At 40.0% G+C, this 20550-nt stretch overlaps 1 protein-coding gene across 1 annotated transcript; it reads right to left on the bottom strand.

Annotated features, from left to right (window-relative positions):
- Positions 1–2828: 2828 nt before the first annotated feature.
- LOC139160249 (cholinesterase-like) lies at positions 2829–19031 on the bottom strand. Its single transcript, XM_070737933.1, has 5 exons — positions 18937–19031; positions 10529–12050; positions 7377–7531; positions 6407–6455; positions 2829–3645 (listed from the first exon to the last, which is right to left on the bottom strand). The coding sequence occupies exons 1-4, from the start codon at positions 18947–18949 to the stop codon at positions 6421–6423; spliced, it is 1725 nt and encodes a 574-aa protein (XP_070594034.1). The 5' UTR covers positions 18950–19031; the 3' UTR covers positions 2829–3645; positions 6407–6420.
- Between the last annotated feature and the right edge of the window lie 1519 nt (positions 19032–20550).

Here is a 20550-nt window from a genome sequence, read left to right as displayed (position 1 = left end):
CTTTTGGTCTCTGGGCTCAATTCAAGGTGTTGGTTATTACTTTTAAAGTTCTACATGGCTCAGGGCCAGGTTATGTTCAAGACTGTCTTCTACCTCAATTTCCAGCGACCGGTAAGATCCCACAGAGTTGGTCTTCTCCAAATCCCGCCAGCTAAAAAGTGTCAGCCTTCTCTGTGGCTGCTCCAGCTCTCTGGAACCAACTACCCCCTGAGATCTGGACTGCCCCCACTCTGTTGGTCTTCCAGAAAGGATTGAAGACCAGGCTTTTTCAGCAGGCTTGAGGCCGTTGATCTCACAATTGCGAGATCTAGCCTGAATGATATTCGTTTAATTATTTGTTTAGCAGAGTGATGGCATTCGGGAAAAAAACTTTCCTTGTGTCCTTGTGTCCATGTACCGTACGAAAATAGACTAACAATACTGGATCTAGAAATCTTAGAACTACGACGCCTAAAACACGATTTAAGTATTGCACACAAGATCATATGCTGCAACGTCCTGCCTGTCAATGACTACTTCCGCTTCAACTGCAACAACACAAGAGCACGCAACAGATTCAAACTTAATATTAACCGCTCCAAACTTGACTGTAAAAAATATGACTTTAGCAATCGAGTTGTCGAAGCGTGGAACTCATTACCGGACTCAGTAGTGTCAACCCCTAACCCCCAACATTTCTCCCTTACACTATCCACGATTGACCTCTCCAGGTTCCTAAGAGGTCAGAGTAAGGGGCGTACATAAGTGCACTAGTGTGCCTTTCGTCCCCTGTCCAATTGTCTCTCCTTATCTTATGTATCATATATCTTTTCTTCCTTTCATATATGTTCTCCTCTATTTTTATATCTTTTCTTCTATCCTTTTCTTTATATGTAATACTACATGTCTTTTCTCTTCAATATGTATTGTGTATTGGACAAAATAAATAAATAAAAATAAAATAGTTGTCTTGATGTACAGTGTACTATACTGTCATTTTGAGGGTAGGAGTTGAAACAATTTATGTGTAGGATGCAAGCGGTCGGAAAATATTTTCATGGCCCTCTTATTTCCTCTGTCAGGCCGAAGCCATCATTTGGAAGGCAGGTTGTGGCAATAATTGTTTTTTCTGCAGCTCTGACATCTGGGGAAATAGATTTCTGAAAGTAGTTACCTAACTGTTCCCGTGCTAATTTATTTGTGTACCTGTTTCGCATGTTCTGTAATTTGGTGGCCTACCCTTTTCTTATTACAAAACATCAACTTTTGGATATTACGAGAGAAAAACGGTTGAAAACACTAAATCCAGTAAACAAAAGCGGGAAAACATGCTGCCTGGCTAACTGCTCTTTCCTCTTACTCAATTATATATAATTGCAAAATCAAAATTATTTGTCAAATATTGAAGATATTTGCAACCATGTAAAACAAAGCCACTGTTCTTCTTATTAGTATTGTTTAAAAATACAGGGTGCACCAGTTTTAAGTTAATAACTATTGATTTAATATTGTTGCTTTTACACAAATAGTAAATATTAATAAATATAACATACATACACCTAGGTGCTTTCGGGGTCCTCCATCATTTTTAAAAGTAGGAAGGGTTTCTGGGGAAAATAAATGCTGCTCTACATAAATACACTTCTGATGTTGAAATTATAGCCCTACACCCTTCAATGAGTGAAGCAGCTCATATATACCCACTGTCTTCGTGCCAGTCTTTTTCTCAATAGAGTCTCTGTTTTCCAAGGACATTGATGAGGAAAATATAGCACTGTTTTCCATCTTTCTTGAGATGTGAGATAAGAGGAAAAGGCTATGTCAGCATTAGTCCAGCTGTGATTGACTTGAGGGTGTCCCTCTCATGGGTTAGACAGGGGAAGATCACGTCATGGGGACTTATGGAAGAGAATATTTGTAGCTCAGAGTTGAACTGGTGTGTGTGTGTTTCTTTGGTTTGATTGTTTCCTTGCAAATGTTCCGTTACCCAACTAGGTAACAAGTAGTAGCGTTGATGATATTACCTATTGGGATAATGAAATGTCTGCAACAACCAAGCTCAGCAACCACCAAGGACTCCGTATGGGGACTTAGCAGGGAAAGAAAATGTTGACAGGGAAGGTTGTGTCTGGGTTAAGTACAAGTAAGGTAATGACTAAGATAAATCCTTCTCCCCGTCAAATACCAGAACCGGACCGTGGGCCTATTGATTAAATTCAATGTGCCACGATGTTTTAGAATAGTTTTGTCCAGATTTTTAAAAATGAATTTGTCTGTTATTTTAATAATTTTTTTTAATTCCTGTGGAATGTTTAAAAACTTGTGACTATGGTTATATTGGTCTAACCCTGGTTTTAATGATTTTTCAATATGCTTAGTAAAAACAACCAAGATACTGAAAGTAAAGACTAAAGCATATACAGTATTTTTAGCATACACTTTCAAGAACTAACATCTGTTGCAGCAATAAGGAAAATGCAGAAAGTTCAGGACCTTGCTTCTTTCCCACCAGATGTTGCATTTCCTAAGTAGTGTAGTATTTGGAGTAAGAAAGCCTATTCTGGGGAACATCCATGGTTCACTTAGTTCAGCAAGCTGCAACATATCGTACGCAACCAGATAAATCGGGAAGCTCGCAAGATTAGAGCAAAAATGAATGGCTGCTTTTCCCTAATTGCTAATAGTTAATATAAACTTTTCCCTACCTTCTAGAGGTAGTAAATAGCCACTGTCTAGTAATCATTGATAAACATTTCCTTGATGAAGGTATGGATTTGCCCAATCTCTTTATAAGCTAAAATTATAGGCGTCATCAATTCAGTTCAATTATTGGACATTCTTTTCAGCTGTTTTTGCTTTACTCAGTGTTTATTTATTGATTGATTGATTTCGTCCAATACACAATGAGGGTTATAGTGGGTATACACATAGTAAAATACATGATGAAAGTTATAGAGGATATACTCATAGTAAAATATATCTAAGAAAGGATAGAATAGAAGTTATAGGTATAGAACATATCAATGAAAGAATAGAAGCCTCCTGAAGCCTGGGGATGGCGAAAAACAGTCCAACTGGAAATTCGCTTGAATGCTTATGCCCAGCCTCCTTTTTGCCGCAGAGATCTTCAGAAACCTCTTCAGCTTTGGACAGTTGCAGTCATGCCTCGCACACCTTGCAGCCAGCAAGACTTTCCTGAAGGCCTCTGCAGCCGATAACAGAGCTCCAGATCAATCCTGAGCTCTGTTATCAGCTACAGAAGCCTTCAGGAAAGCCTTGCAGGCTGCAGAAGAAATGGGCAGAGGTGTGGGAAGACTGATTGCAAGTATCTGAAGATAAGTAGTAGGACAGCTCCACAGCTTCAGTGAGGCCTATACACTACTCAAAATTTCCACTACCAGTTCTCCAGCTGGATTTCACCCTTGATTAAGAGGGTCTTTTTTGAGGGAGCGGGATTAATTAAAAGCCTGTCTCAAATCAAAATGTAACAAATCTAGCAATTTTTTATATTGACAGCAAAAGCGATGCAAATTTTAGTAGTCTTCTTATTTGTCTTCCAAGTCCCCACAAGTCAGTCTCTGAAAGGACAATGGGTGCTTCCGGAAGGTTCTCTGATGCAGCTTGTCATCATTTCTCTAGGTTTTAAAGAGAAGTCTTGACTGATTCCTGTGAGAAATAAACACACAACCATTATTCTGAAGCCAACAAAACTGTAGCTAGGTTTTCAAATGGTGCCTTTGAGATGTGGATGCCATTTTCAAAGAGGTTCAACCTAACTGGCAGCCCCTCCCAGTAGGCCAAGACACAGGCAAAGCAGAGATTCCAGGAATGCTCTTCTCTGTGGTAAGGTAGAATAAGAGAATTATTATTTTTGTTTATTATTTGTATCTTGCCTTTATTATGTTTACAAATAACCCCAGGTGGAGAACATACCCCACACTCCTTCTTCCTCCTATTTTCACAACAACAACACTTTGAAGTGTGTTGGGATGAGAGTCTAAAATCAGCCTATTTATTGTAAGGGGAACACAGAGTACCTTAAATGCAGGGGTGGGCTACTGCCCAAAAGCATTGGGGAGGGGGATATGCAGTGGGGTAGTGAAAATGGAGCTCCACCCCAGAACACCCAATTTGCACTGAAAGGTACTGAAAGAAAATGCAGAGTGTCCTGCATAAGCCACAGCCACAGTGTGGTAGTAAAAATTTTGGTAGCCCTTCGCTGCTTCTTGAAATTGTCACCAGGTTACAAGTTATTAGACATTGAAATCTAATCTTACTAAGGCAGGATTAGAACTCACAATCTCCTATATGGTGGAAAAAGAAAATCAAATTAAGATGTTTTATAGATGGCACCTTCCACCATATAGAATTTCCAAAATGTTTCCAACAGTTTCACCTATATGTTGGAAATGTAAAAAAGAAATTGGCACATGTATTACCATGTATGGTGGACATGTTTAGAGGCAAACGAATACTGGAATAAAGTAGAGAAATGGATAAATGAAATAACAAAGGAGAAGATTAAAAAATCTCCCGAATTTTTCTTATTGGGTATTTCAAATATTAAGTATAAAAAAGAAATTTATTATTTAATAATACATATATTGGTTGCGGCAAGAATTACATTTGCGCAGAAATGGAAAGATAAGGAAATACCAAAGGATGCAGAAGATTATAAAAAAATTATGGAATGTGCAGAATTAGATATGATGATAAAATGCTTGAATAATCAAGTAGAAACAGAATATTATAAAATATGGAACAAATTGTATGAATGGTGGGATTTTAAAAATAATATTACAAGTTAAAGCAACAAGAATTTATAACTTTTTGAACTTATAGTTTTGAAATTTTATAAGTTAGAGTTTAATAGTTTAAAAAAGGTTTACAGTAGAATAAATTTAGATATGCTATTTACTATATTATATGTTTTTGAATAAGTATTTTACAGACAAAGTAATCAATTAACATATAGAGTTAAATTTAATAAATATCTAATATAAATGTATGTTATTTTTCTATTGATCTGACTATAATTAGATTTTTATTTTTTGTAGTAGTTAGACTTCTAAGATAAGCGGAGCAATGGCAGCTCCTTGAGTGTTTAATGTTGTGTGTCTTTGTTTGTCCTTTTAAAAAAAAGTCAATAAAAATACTTTTAAAAAAAAGAACACAATCTCCTGATATCTAGCCTAGTGCCTTAATCTTAACCTTAAAAGTCTTTCCAAGGTGCTCTGTATTCCCCTTATATCAAACATGGAGGGCTTTGTGGAATTAATATGCAGGACCCAAAGCATGCAACCAAGTCTTGCTGCAGTATTTACTATTAAGTGCACAGGAGAAATTCCCTCGAGAAAATTGTGGGTGGAACTCTTGAAGAGAAAATGATTCTATCAAGCTTGTTCCAGCTTGGATGTTTAGGAAAATAGGACCCTCAAATCCATTTATAGCTAAAGGTATATTTTTTACTAAAGTCAAGTGGTTACAGCGTAAAGAAAGTGGATCTCAATATTCCTGTGCAAACCTGCCTTTTCCCCTTCTCCAGGGCCCTCCCATCTTCACCAGTTTTAAGACTCCAATAATATTAGAAGTTTTGGTAACCGGTTTAACGTTCGGTGCCTCTTTGGTGAACTTTCCCATTCCATTTTTATGCTCATGTTGTTGGATCAACTGGTCTGTTCCAGACTGGCACCTCTGGATTCTATCATCCTGTCATTCCCCTTCCCTACATCCTGATTCTCCCCTCCCTGCATTTTATGGCAAGATGCCAGCGAAGCAAAGTAGGCTAAAGCCATTGCGATGGCATACCTGACAGATTCACTCATAGTTATACATTTCAAAATGGAGGAGGATTTATATGCATGCATACACATTGGGAATTAATAACACAATTAATCTTAAGTTATTTCCCTCCGCTTCTGTTGTCTAGAGAGGACAATGGTCTTAGAAGTAATATTTGTACCTTGAGATTCAGGGATGCTTATGGGAATGTTCTGATAATATTCATCAATGGGCTGCAAGAAAACATTCCCAATGTCTCCATTTGTCTATTAAATAGTCCCATTCATCTGAAAACTGATTTCCCCGACAGGCTGAATTTCATTCTCATGCTTTCTCTTTCTCAGCCCTGCAGAATCTTCTCTATAAGTTACTTTTTGTGGCTCATTCCTTGCTTCCCTATGTCCAAGTTCTTTATTTGTTTATGCTGAGATCTACAGGTTTCTCCAGGTTCCTCTTCCACAAAGGCCATTGGCAACAGCTTGGAGAGCTTCCATTTCACACAGCGAAGCTGAGCTACAAAAGTGCTATTTAAAAATGGTTTCGAATGCCGATGTGAAATTTACTATTTAGAAAGAAGTCCAGCCCCCTTCTGAAATCATCCCACTTGATCCCAATTGCCGGCCCTTGCCAAACACTGGATTCCTACCTTGTGTCTTGTTCCTAGTCCAATGAAACAGAATCACCTTTGGACTTCTCTGCAGAACAAAGAAAAATGAAATATCAGAATAATGTCTACACCTTATCACTAAAGAATCTGAATCTAGAAGTAGGATTCAAAGTGTTGGTTATGATCTTTAAAGCCCTTCATGGCATTGGACCAGAATATCTCCGAGACCGCCTCCTGCCGCATGAATCCCAGCGACCGATTAGGTCCCACAGAGTGGGCCTTCTCCGGGTCCCGTCAACTAAACAATGTCGGTTGGTGGGCCCCAGGGGAAGAGCCTTCTCTGTGGCGGCACCGGCCCTCTGGAACCAACTCCCCCCAGAGATTAGAACTGCCCCTACTCTTCCTGCCTTCCGTAAACTCCTTAAAACCCACCTTTGCCGTCAGGCATGGGGGAACTGAAACATCTCCCCCTGGGCATGTTTAATTTATACATAGTATGCTTGTGTGTGTGTCTGTTAGTATATGGGATTTTTTAAATCTTTAAATATTTTAAATTTAGTCGGATTATTTATGATTTGTTCCACTTGTTGTGAGCCACCCCGAGTCTTCGGAGAGGGGCGGCATACAAATCCAAATAATAAATAAATAAATAAATTCTGAGGATTCCAAGGCATCAAACATTATTGTTCGTCACATGGTCAGCCAGATGTTTATACTGGATTTGACATTTTTTGTCCACCTACTCAATCCTTCCGAAAAAGCTAGAATGGACAGATATTTTTTAATAGTATTAAAGTTATCATTGCAGGATATAAGCTATTCCAAATAAAGCTGCCTTTTGCAATTGACTGAGGAATTTTGTCAATGACGATCATTGTCAAGTGGTGAATCTGATGTTTGGGGATTTGGGCGATGGGCAATCTCTATATTTGATATATAAATGATTAAAAAAAATATTTTTCATCAACCATTACTCCCTTCCAAAGGCAGAACTAATAGCTGAACTTACGTGTCTCTTCAACCTTTGAAAGAAGGCTCTTTAAAAAATCACAGTGCTCTATCACCCTTTCATGGTATGGCTTAGTACTAAGAAGGAAGGAATTCTGCTTTCTGGCATTATAGAGAGGCCACCTATCCTTGGTGGCTGCTGACCCATTGGGATTCCTAAGGAGAAAGAAAAGGACATTGATGGAAACCATCCTACCATCTTTCGAACCAACCTAGGAATAAGGAGAAATTTCCTGACAGTGAGAACAATTGATCAGTGGAACAGCGAGCCTACAGAAGCTGTGAGTGCTTCATCGCTGTAGGTTTTTAAAAAGAGATTGCACACCTGCTTGGCAACTGCTTGAGCAGAAGATTAAGCTAGCAGACCTCCAAGGTCCCTGTTATTCTTATGTAGCTTTTTTGCAAAGAGCCTGGTTTTGACTTGAGAAACTACCACCAAGGGGAATTCCCAAAGGGGACTTTTATTTATTTATTTATTTTATTTATTTATTTATTTAGATTTGTATGCCGCCCCTCTCCGCAGACTCGGGGCGGCTCACAACAAAGTGAAAAAACAATTTACAACAAATCTAAATTTCTACTAAAAACATTTAAAAACTTTTAGGGAAGGGGGCAGTGGAATTAGCAGCCCAACCTCTTTAATACATTTTTTGGCTCATTCCCAATATTTCCTAGTCGTACCACAAATAATTACAACGATTTAACACAAATTAATTTTACAGAAAATATTTTTGAAAAGGCATTACTCAAGTAAAAACCATCTCTATCTATTGGAGCTGATGTACTATGTGCATGCTTCTTTAAAAAGTTCATCACAGCCTTAGCTGAACCTCTAAGCCTAATCTTTGATAAATCATCCCTATTTTCAAAAAAGAAGATTCCAGCAAGGTCAAAAAGTAAAGACCAATTTAATTATGTTGTATCACCTGCAAAGCCATGGATCAATAATAAACCAATCAATTATCCTCCACATAGAAACTAACAACCTACTCTCTAACAAACAATTTAGTTTCAGGAAAAAAATAATCTTGTAATCTGCAATCCCCTACATTGCAAAAACATATGGACAACTCAATCAGGGTAAAGCAATAGATTCAAATTACAAAGACTTTTGTAAAGCCTTTAATTCAGTGGTACATGTCAAACTGCTTCTGAAACCAAAATCTTATGGCATCTCTGGACCTCTACATGATTGGATAACTACGCTCCTGTAAAACGGAAAACAAGAGGTTAAAACAGAGAGTTCTCTATCAAATCCTGCACCTGTCAATAGTGGTGTCCCTCAGGACAGTGTTCTAGGACCTACACTCTTCATGTTTTACATAAATGACCTGTTATCACATTAAAATGGCATTGGACCAGAATACCTCTGGAACCGCCTTCTGCCGCACGAATCCCAGCGGCCAATCAGGTCCCACAGAGTTGGCCTTCTCTTGGTCCCGTCAACTAAACAATGCCATTTGGCGGGACCCAGGGGAAGAGCCTTCTCTGTGGCGTCCCCGGCCCTCTAGAATCAACTCTCCCCAGAGATTCAAATTGCCCCTACCCTTCCCGCCATCCGCAAGATGTTGAAGACCTATCTATGTCACCAGGCATGGAGGAAATAACTATTTTCTCCCCACCACCACCTTTTTTCCTGACTGTAATATATGAGAATGGTGTGATTGTGCAGTAATTATTGCTTTTAATATCTGTTGGTTTTAAATCTTGTTTTTTTAACTCTATTGGATTTGTATTTTATGTATTGTTGTTGTTGTTGTTGTGAGCCGCCCGAGTCTTCAGAGAGGGGCGGCATACAAATCTAATAAATCTAAAAAAAAATATCTAAAAGCAAATGTGTTCTCTCCTCTGATGATGTCAGACTATTTAACACCACAGACAATACTGCTACCCTTCAAATACAGCTCACTTGTCTGGAATGTGCATTGCATATTGGACATTAATACAGTTGAGCCCAGAAATATTTCACAAGAAGAGTCATCCTCTCCTCAGCTCGCAACAGAATACCTAATTCCACCAGAATTGAAATTTTGGCCTTAGATAGCTTAGAACTTAGCCACCCCGAGTCTTCGGAGAGGAGTGGCATATATATTTTTATTATTAAATAATAATAATAATAATAATAATAATAATAATAATAATAATAATAATAATAATAACAACTGTGTCACCTTTGAACCAATCTAAATGTAGTCCATAAAATTATCTGCCACAATGTCCTACCTGTCAATGACTACTTACTTCAGCTTCAAACACAAGAATACACAAGCACACAATAGAAACAAACTTAATGTAAACCACTGCAAACCTGACTGCTGAAATACGACTTCAGCAACAGAGTGATCAATGCCTGGAATTCACTACCCGATTCTGTGGTTTCTTCCCCAAACCCCAAAAACTTTAACCTTAGACTGTCTACTTTCGACTTCACCCCATTCCTAAGGGGTCTGTAAGGGTCATGCAAAAGTGCACCACTGTGCCTACCCTCCCTGTCTTACTGTCCTATTCTCCTCATTTATCTGTACTTACTTTGCTTATGTTTATAGCTATACCTGCTGTTTTGTAAAACAAAGGAACAAACAAAATATCTATAAGTGACACTATTAAAAATTCCAGGGCTGTTCCCAGTACTGGTAGTCCTTGACTTACAACTATTCATTTAATGCCCATTCAAGGTTACAATGGCACTGAAACAAGTGATTTACAACTGATCCTTGCACTTTGCAACTATTCCAAATATCCTCGTGGTCATGTGATCAAAATTTGGCTGCTTGCAAATTGGCATGTATTTACAAGGGCTGCAATGTCCCAGGGTCACATGATCACCATTTGCAACCTTTCCAGATGATTTTCAACAAGCAAAGTTAGTGGAGGAAGCTGGATTCACATAATCATATATTTTACTTAATAATTGCAATGATTTGCTTAATAACTGTGGTAAGAAGGGCTTTAAAATTGCTCAGGCAGGGGGTTGGACTCGATGACCTAACGGTCCCTTTCAACTCTATTAATAAAATAAAAAATAAAAATAAAATAAATAACGTGCATTGCTTTTATGGCTGCATTACTTTAGATATAAAGTGCATTTGTTGAACAGAACGGCTTTCTTTGAATTTCAAAAACAAATTTATAGAAATAAAGTGAAGCACTTACCCAGTTCTGGCAAACTCTGCCCAGTAGTGCATGATTTTACTGCTCAGCCTGGCTTCAGCCTCTGTGATTGGTTTATTGACAGGCATCACTGATTCAAGGGTTCCAAAAACATAAGGAATCTCAGCAGTGTGAAATGCCCCAATCCATTCAGGCCAAACTGACCATGAAGGGTGATGTGCGAATAAATAGACATATACAGGACTCCCTCTTTTCCTGATATTTCTTGCAGCCTCCCTCAATGGGCAGGCAAAGATCCGATCCGTATAGAAGCGGGACAGAGCGGAGCGGTATCGTTCTCGGAGGGGTTGTCCTTTACTGTATTTCATTGCAATAGCCCGAATAACATCTTCAGTTGCATTTGGCACCAAGAGCTGTATCCCTTTCAGAAGCTGTTCCTCATTGATGAGATTGTCAGTGACGTTAGGGAAAACAAAGGGGACAAATTGGGCTCCGTCATCAGAGTTTGCACCTGTGAGGACTGGTTTGAGCTGAATTTTACCCTCCTCCATGAGCTTTTCTGGATTACCAGGCAAAAAACCCCCATCTATAGTTGGCCTGAATGGAAAATTTAAAAGGAGGCCATCTTTAAAGGCCATAGCTATTTCATTCTGAATAAGTTCAGGAACATTTTTTGTTTGTAGACATTGCACTATGCTGGTATTATTGTCCTTGGAACAACCTAGCAGACGAGCGAATTCCAGAGTTGACTGTTCGGCTTCCTCAGGAGACTTCCAAGCATAGAAGGCACTGGCTGTTCCACTCTGGATCACCGCTTGAGCAAAAAGGTCCTTGCTTTTTGGTGCAAGAAGATGGAAATTCACACAAGCTGCTCCAGCACTCTGGCCAAAAATGGTCACCCGAGAAGGATCTCCCCCAAAGGCAGCCACATTCGCTTTTATCCACTTCAGGGCCAGCTGTTGGTCCCATAAGCCTAGGTTCCCTGGAGCAGCTCCTGGGAAGTAAAGAAAGCCCAGGGCTCCCAAGCGATAATTGATGGTGACCACAATCACATTCTCAGTGGCAGCCAAAGATGTTCCATTGAACACATCCACAGAAGACGTGCCCGTTAAAAACCCCCCTCCATGTATCCAGACCAAAACTGGCAGTGGTGAAGAAGGTTGTGAATGTGGCGCCCAGATGTTGAGGGAAAGGCAATTTTCTGACAGTGGTGTTTTAGGAGCCCATATCCCTGCATCGGGGGCATCCTGGGAAATAAATTGAGGACAGGAATTGCCAAAGCTGGTGGCTTCCAATGTTTGATTCCATGGCTGATGTGGGCGAGGTTTCTGGAAGCGCAACTTCCCCAGGGGAGGCTCAGCATAAGGAACGCCTAGATAGGCTGTCACAGGTACAAGGCCAGACAGAAACTGCTTGCCTTTAATAGGGCCACTGCCGGTCATGACCACTGTGTTCCCTTTGGAAGCAGAACTGGAGGCTAATGTAAAGGGGAGGAGGAGGAGGCAGCACAAGAGAGACAGGCAAAGCAAACAAGGCATTGCAATAGTAGTACGAGTCGGTGGACCTGGAAAAAATTACAACCAATATGAGATTATTCCAATACTGTGTAAACCCACCTTATGCCAATTCATGATTACTTTACTGTGATGGTGGGGCTACTTTTGTGCTGAAGGCACCAATGGTGAGCAGGGAATGACTTAGTTATGTTGTGTGGAGAACGTTCTAGAAGAACCGCTTAGAACTCTTGATTACTGATTCCGTGGCTCAGCGATGTGACATTTTTACACAGAATTGATTAGATTATATTGGAAGGCACCTTGTAGGCCATCTAATCCAACCCCCCACTCTAGCAGGAATTCCTACACCACTTCGGACAAATGGCAGTCCAATCTCCCTTTGAAAGTCTCAAGTGTTGGAGCTCTCACAACATCCGCAGGGAAGCTATTCCACTGGTTGATCACTCTCACAGTCAGAAGTTTTTCTTTCTTTCTTTCTTTCTTTCTTTCTTTCTTTCTTTCTTTCTTTCTTTATTTATTTATTTATTTATTTATTTATCAGATTTGTATGCCGCCCCTCTCTGCAGACTCGGGGCGGCTCACAGCAATAATAATACAATGTAAACAAATCTAATATTTAAGTTAATTTAAAAATCCCAATTTAGAAACCAATCATAAATGCATAAATTTTATAAGCCTATGGGGGAGGGAAAGTTGTCAATTCCCCCATGCCTGACGACAGAGGTGGGTTTTAAGGAGCTTACGAAAGGCTAGGAGGGTGGGGACAGTCCTGATATCCGGGGGGAGCTAGTTCCAGAGGGTTGGGGCCGCCACAGAGAAGGCTCTTCCCCTGGGTCCCGCCAGCCGACATTGTTTAGTCGACGGGACCCCGAGAAGGCCAACTCTGTGGGACCTAACCGGACACTGAGATTCGTGCGGCAGAAGGTGGTTTCACAGATATTCTGGTCCGGTGCCATGAATGGCTTTATAGGTCATAACCATATTTCCAGGTTGAATCTCTCCTTGGTCAATTTCCATCCATTATTCCTTGTCTGGCCTTCTGGTGCCTTGGAAAACAGCCTGACCCCCTCCTCTCTGTGGCAGCCCCTCAAATATTGGAACACTGCTATCATATCTCCCCTGTCCTTCTCTTCGCTAGACCGGCCATGCCCAGTTCCTGCAACTGCTTTTTGTATATTATAGCTTCCATTCCCCTAATCATCCTAGTTGTTCTCCTCTGCGCTTTCTTTGGAGTCTCAATGTTTTTTTTGTAGGGTGTGGTGACCAAAATTGGATGCAGTACTGAAAGTGTGGTGTAACTAAGGCTTTATAGAGTGGTAGTACCCCCGTAGTCCTAGATTGTATCCCTGTATTAATGCAATTTATGATTGCATTGGCTTTTTTGGCTGCTGCTGAACATTGCTGGTTCATATATAGTTGGTAGTCCACCAAGATTCCAAGATCCCTCTCACAGTCACTGTTATTGAGTGTGGTTTCACCCAGTATATCTTTGGTTTTTCTTATCTAGGTGTAGGATTTTAGTTTTCTGTGCATTGAGTTTCATTTTGTTAGATTGGGTCCAGTGTTCAAGTATGTCAAGATCCATCTGGATCCTGAGCCTGTCCTATGGGGTATTAGCTACTCCCACAAGCTTGGTATCATCTGCAAATTTGGCCAGTTCCCCTTCTGTTCCCTCATCTAGGTTGTTTATGAAGATTTTGAAGAATGCTGGGCCTATGAAATTGAGATACATTCCAAGTCTTCTATCAATCAGAGTAGTTATCTTGTCAAAGAAGGAGCAAGATTTGTTTCACACAAGTGTTCTGGGTTACGTTTTATGAGATAGGCCAGAAAAGGGTATACAAGGTTTGATGCCTTTCCAGAAGGTCAAACGGTGGGAGCAGACCTCAATTTAGGTGGAGAGATAATCCATAGAGTAGGGCTCATAGATGAGTTCCTCCCGGTTCAGACCGGGTTACCCAAACCGGTAGCAAACCACTGATGATGTCATGGAGCCAATTCTGTCGGTGCTGGTCCACGGATGCCACCATCTCTTTTTTTGGATATTTTTTGGGGGGATTTTGGGAATTTTTTGCTGATCTTTTTCTTCTGCACATGCACAGAAACTGAGTTTTGAGCACTGCGCATGTGCCGCCATCTTGTCTTTGCCTTTTTCTAAAGCAATGGTTCTCAACCTGGGGGTCGGGACCCCTTTGGGGGTGAAATGACTATTTCACGGGGGTTGCTTGAGACCCTGGGAAAAGACAAATTTCCCCTGGCATTAGGAACTAAAGCTTCTACTCTGGCATCTTTTGAACATATTTTTACAATCCGACCAATCAGGTGTTTACAGTGGGGGCGTCTCTCTGACCTTCCTGCCAATCAGGTCAAAGCTCTGTTGGGAGAATTGGTTCCACAACACAAGGAAATGTATTAAGGGGTTGCGGCCTTAAAAATCTTGAGAACCACTGTTCTAAAGGATTGTTTTGGGAATTATCGGTACTGTGCATGCGTGTTTGAAGTGCGGAATGCCCATGCTGTACAGGCACATGTCGTGGGAGGAAGCACATTGGCAGTGAGGTAAGTTAGAACTCACGCCTGATGGGGATCCCCTTCTAGATCTTATGGCCTTGCCAGCCCAAGGATGTCTGAGGCTCCAGTTTGTAAGTAATATGCCTTCAACAAAGAAATATTGGCGTAATGGTGAGAGAAGGTGGCACCCTACAAATGCAACTCTGGCATGTGTACAGTCATTATTGGATCTCCTCCCATGATTTTTTTATTTATTTATTTTTTTTATTTTGTCCAATACACAATGAGGGTTTTAGTGGGTATATATCGATATACACATAGTAAAATACATGATGAAGGTTATAGAGGAGATACTCATAGTAAAATATATCTAAGAAATAATAGAAAAAAAGATAAATAGAACATATCAATGAAATAATAGAAGAAGAGATATAGGAATAGAAGAAAGCTATAGGAGATACAGCAGAGCAATAGGACAGGGGACGGAAGGCACTCTAGTGCACTTGTACTCGCCCCTTACTGACCTCTTAGGAATCTGGATAGGTCAACCGTAGATTATCTAAGGGTAAAGTGTTGGGGGTTTGAGGATGACACTATGGAGTCCGGTAATGAGTTCCACGCTTTGACAACTCGGTTACTGAAGTCATATTTTTTACAGTCAAGTTTGGAGCGGTTAATATTAAGTTTAAATCTGTTGTGTGCTCTTGTGTTGTTGTGGTTGAAGCTGAAGTAGTCGCCGACAGGCAGGACGTTGCAGCATATGATCTTGTGGGCAATACTTAGATCTTGTTTAAGGCGTCGTAGTTCTAAACTTTCTAGGCCCAGGATTGAAAGTCTAGTCTCGTAGGGTATTCTATTTCGAGTGGAGGAGTGAAGGGCTCTTCTGGTGAAGTATCTTTGGACAACATTGATAGCAATGTTTGCCATCAACCGAGTTAATGGCAGTGCATTAATCCTTATGAACCCTTTACGTAAGCAGTCTTGTGTGTCTGGGTGATTAGTATTAGATTATGACATTCACTGTGGAATTTTATGGAAGCAAAAGTTGGAATTTAAATGAGCAGGCTAGGAACTTTAATGTGAGAGAAGCCAAGAAAAGAAAACAATGGATCATCGAGCAAATCAACTCAGCATTCCCACTTGAAGTACAAGTGACCTGGGTCAAATTATTCTACTTTAAAGGGGAATAGATGTAGCTCAGAATTGATTCTCATATTCTGGTCAATCAAGGAAGAGAGGGAAGATTGGCCTACCTGGGAACATTTCCCAAAGCAGATGGACAGGGGAGTTTATATAAAGCTATTGTAAGTTTGTATCACAATAGGAAAAAATAGAATAGAATAGAATAACAGAGTTGGAAGGGACCTTGGAGGTCTTCTAATCCAGTGTTTCCCAACCTTGGCAACTTGAAGATATTTGGACTTCAACTCCCAGAATCCCCATGCTGGCTGGGGGATTCTGGGAGTTGAAGTCCAAATATCTTCAAGTTGCCAAGGTTGGGAAACACTGTAATCCAACCCTCTGCTTAGGCAAGAAACCCTACACCAGTGATGGTGAACCCATGGCATGGATGCCACAGGTGGCACGTGGAGCCATATCTGCCGGCACACAAGCCATTGCCCTAGCTCAGCTCCAACATGCATGTGCATGCTGGCCAGGTGATTTTTGGCTCACAGGGAGATTATGGGAAGGTGTTTTTGGCCTACAGAGGTCCTCTGGGGGAATGGAGAGGGTCTACTGGGCCCACCAGAAGTTGGGAAATGGGCTATTTCTAGCCCCCAGAGGGCCTCCAGGGGAAGGGGGAGGTCATTTTCACCCTCCCCAGGCATTGAGATATGGATGTGGGCACTCGGACATGCGTGATAGTGCACGCACACACACTTTTGGCACCCATAGGAAAAAAGATTCGCCATCACTGCCCTACACCATTTCAGGCAAATGGTTATCCAACATTTTCTTAAAAACTTATAGTTTTGGAGCATTCACAACTTCTGGAGGCAAGTTGTTCCACTGATTAATTGTTCTAACTATCAGGAAATTTCTCCTTAGTTCTAAGTTGCTTCTGTCCTTGATTAGTTTCCACTGATTGCTTCTCTTTCTATCCTCAGGTGCTTTGGAGAATAGCTTCACTCCCTCTTGTTTGTGGCAGCCCCTCAGAGGTAGGAAAACTGTTATCATGTCTCCCCTATTCCTTCTTTTCGTTAAACTAGACATACCCAGTTCCTGCAACCATTCTTCATATGTTTTAGCCTCAAGTTCCCCAATCCTCTTTGTTCTCTTCTCTGCACTCTTTCTAGAGTCTCCACATTTTTTTTTACATCGTGGTGACCAAAACTGAATGTAGTATAACCCTAACCTTATAAAGTGGTATTAACGCTTCATATGATCTTACCCAGCTCTTTGCTTTGATCAAAAATAAAATCGGATATTTTTTCCAAGCCTCATCTTGGGTTTCTCTCTTTGGCATCCTGGTGACTCAAGTACGTTTTGGGACCTTACACTATAACATTTCAGACAAATGGTTATAGAAACATAGAAACATAGAAGACTGACGGCAGAAAAAGACCTCATGGTCCATCTAGTCTGCCCTTATACTATTTCCTGTGTTTTATCTTAGGATGGATATATGTTTATCCCAGGCATGTTTAAATTCAGTTACTGTGGATTTACGAACCACGTCTGCTGGAAGTTTGTTCCAAGGATCTACTACTCTTTCAGTGAAATAATATTTCCTCACATTGCTTTTGATCTTTCCCCCAACTAACTTCAGATTGTGTCCCCGTGTTCTTGTGTTCACTTTCCTATTAAAAACACTTCCCTCCTGAACCTTATTTAACCCTTTGACATATTTAAATGTTTCGATCATGTCCCCCCTTTTCCTTCTGTCCTCCAGACTATACAGATTGAGTTCATGAAGTCTTTCCTGATACGTTTTATGCTTAAGACCTTCCACCATTCTTGTAGCCCGTCTTTGGACCCGTTCAATTTTGTCAATATCTTTTTGTAGGTATTGACAAAATTGAACGGGTCCAAAGACGGGCTACAAGAATGGTTATCCAATCTCTTGTTAAAAACCTCCATTGTTGGAGCACCCACAACTTCTGGAAGAAGCCATTCCACTGATTTTAATTATTCTGTTAGGAAATTTCTTCTTAAGGCTAAGTCAGTGATGGCGAACCTTTTTTCCCTCGGGGGCCGAAAGAGTGTGGGTTTGTGCTATCGTGCATGCTTGAGTGCCCACACCCATAATTCAATGCCTGGGGAGGGTGAAAACAGCTTCTCTCACCCCCCCCAGAGGCCCTCTGGAGGCCAGAAATTTCTTGTTTCCCAAGAAATGGCCTATTCTGGTGCACCCAATAGGCTAATGTTTTGCTCTCCCCAGGGTCCAAAGGCTTCACTGGAGCTGGGAAAGAGTACAAACATCCTCCCCCATCTCCTTGGAGGCTCTCTAGAAGCCAAAAATGCTCTCCGAGAGCCTCTGTCTGTGTCAAAAATCAGCTGGCTGGCACACACATGCATGTTGTAGCTGAGCTAGGGCAGCAGCTCACGTGCCAGCAGGTATGGCTTCATGTGCCACCTGTGGTACCCGTGCCATAGATTCACCATCACTGTTCTAAGTAGTTCCAGGCAGCATGAATCATACTTTAACTCCCTTTGATCCTCACCTTCATGCTTTCAAATGGTTACTGAGTAAGTGGTGGTTAAGGGATGTCATATGTACCAACAAAGACTTTGTGACAAATACAATTTACTAGTTTTTTGTATGTTCTTCTCTTATTACTATAAATATTAGAAATGTTTCAAGGCAAATTGAATATAACCCATCTCATTAATTTGAATCTGACCACTTGATCAAATGGCAACTGATTTTAAATGATAAAAGGTTATGAAATCTTGAAATGTAATCATGGAATAATGATAATACACTTGTGATTTCATATTGTGGTGAAGTAATAATAATAATAATAATAATAATAATAATAATAGATAAATTCAATTGCAAAAGGCAGCTTTACTTAGAACAGCTGACAACCTGTGACAATACCTCTAACATAGGAGTGTGAAACGTGCGGCTCGCAGGCCAGATGAGTTATGTGCTGGCCGTGCCCAGTTTAGCGAAGGGGAAAAAAGTCCCGATATGTCATGTGATGCTGCCGTGATGATGCAAGTTTGACAATCCTGCTCTAACATCAAAAACACCAATATCTGCCTATCCCAGGTCTTTAGGAAGGACTTGACAAGTGGACAAAAAACCCAAATCCAGTCTGAACATCTGGCTAGCTGTGAGATGAACCAGTAATTCAAAATGCCCAATTCAGCCTAAACAGTCGCTGGACTATGCTTTGAGCCATAATATATTAAATAATACATTCCATTCAAGCCACAATTCAGTTAGTGAGTCTTAGACAAAAAGGTACTTACAGAAGACACTCATCTTGTTGGCTTGCAGACTGTCAATGGCAATGCCTGGAAGAAGATGCTATGTAAAATGCTCAAAACATTTTGATTCATATGTCAAGAGGATGCAGTGGAGAATGTTTTATAGCCTAATTTTCTCGCCTACACTTTATTCTCCCCGCCCATTCTAATTATACACAAATAAGGAACAAGGAAATCAACTATCCTGTCATTTCACATCCAAATCCCTCTTGCAACAATAGTTTAAATAACCTGATTGAGCAAGCTGGTTGAAAAACACTGATCTACAGGAACCTTTCTCACCCTTTTTATCCTGGAGGAACCCTTATAATAAATTTGAAGGAACCCCTGCATAAAGATCACAAAAATATAAAAACATTGCAATACTGTTGAAGTCTAATCTAGATAATACATGCTTTACAAGAGTTACAACACCAGCGTAGGAACAGGCTAGCAGCTAAGTTACAGCACTTAAAAATGTCCATCAGGTTGAGCAATAGTATAAAGTTTTTTTTAAAAATCTGATTTACAGTATTTTTTTCTATCACAATCCCTTTCAGAATCTCTGGGCTTATGGAATCCCAGTTTAGAAAGGCTGCCATATTAATATCCTATGAATTCCCTCCACACTCCCCCTTAGTTTTCAGATTGGGATTATTTGAAAGTAAATTTAGTATAAGGGTCAAATTATACATCTGTTCCAATATCATCCAAATATGCTTTGCAAACTTTATTATTAGGTAATACAGCACAATTTTGATTAAATTCTGACATGATTTAAGAGAGGTCATACAATACATTTCTAACTGTGTCCATGGTGGGTTTTGGATTTACCAGTAATTGTTTGAATTCTTCAGAAAAATAGGAAAAAAATGAAAGCTGGAAAGATTAAAAAAAAACCTATTATTGTATTCTAGCTATAGTTAAGTTAAAGAAAATCTAGTAGTGTGTCATTCCATTAAATTGATGACACATAATTCTTTCTTTCTTTCTTTCCTTTCTTTCTTTCTTTCTTTCTTTCTTTCTTTCTTTCTTTGCCAAGTGTATTTGGACACACAAGGAATTTGTCTTTGGTTATATGATCTCAGTGTACATAAAGGAAAATAGACATTAATAAATCAATCAATCAATAAATAAATATGAGATTTCCTCGGTTGACGGGACTTGGAGAAGGCCAACTCTGTAGGACCTAACCGGTCACTGGGATTCATGCGGCAGAAGGCAGTCCCCTAGGTATTCTGGCCTGATGCCATGTAGGGCTTTATAAGTCATAACCAATGTACAGTATATGTATATGTATTCGTGGGGGTGCATGGGTGTGTGTATCATTTATTTTAAGCATTTTAACTTTTCCTAAAATTTCACCAAATTTTACCTATTTATTTATATTTAAATTAATCTGAGACAATACGAAATAAAGGAAATTTAAACACCAAATAAAGCCCCACTTTTTATATATTAGAGACTAAGAGGAAATGTATGTAATTATCTGAGTAATTTATGCCAAGATGTAACCATTTATGTTGGCATGTCACATTTATACTGTAGCAATGAATAAGACTTAAATGTATTATTGACATAGAAAACTATCTGTTACTGGCTCAGTTTTTTATGCTA

The sequence above is a fragment of the Erythrolamprus reginae genome, chromosome 2 (assembly GCF_031021105.1).
Source record: "Erythrolamprus reginae isolate rEryReg1 chromosome 2, rEryReg1.hap1, whole genome shotgun sequence".
NCBI lineage: Eukaryota > Metazoa > Chordata > Lepidosauria > Squamata > Dipsadidae > Erythrolamprus > Erythrolamprus reginae.
The sequence above is the reverse complement of the archived record's forward strand: the minus strand, read 5'-3'. Positions and strand labels throughout refer to the sequence as shown.

What these genes read in the sequence shown, in the direction of transcription:
- LOC139160249 (XM_070737933.1), bottom strand. An exon ending in GCAGAGTTTGCCAGAACTGG is followed by an intron (nt 7,532 to 10,528) that starts GTAAGTGCTTCA and finishes CTTTCTCCTTAG; the next exon opens with GAATCCCAATGGGTCAGCAG. An exon ending in TTCAAAGGTTGAAGAGACAC is followed by an intron (nt 6,456 to 7,376) that starts GTAAGTTCAGCT and finishes TTTGTTCTGCAG; the next exon opens with AGAAGTCCAAAGGTGATTCT.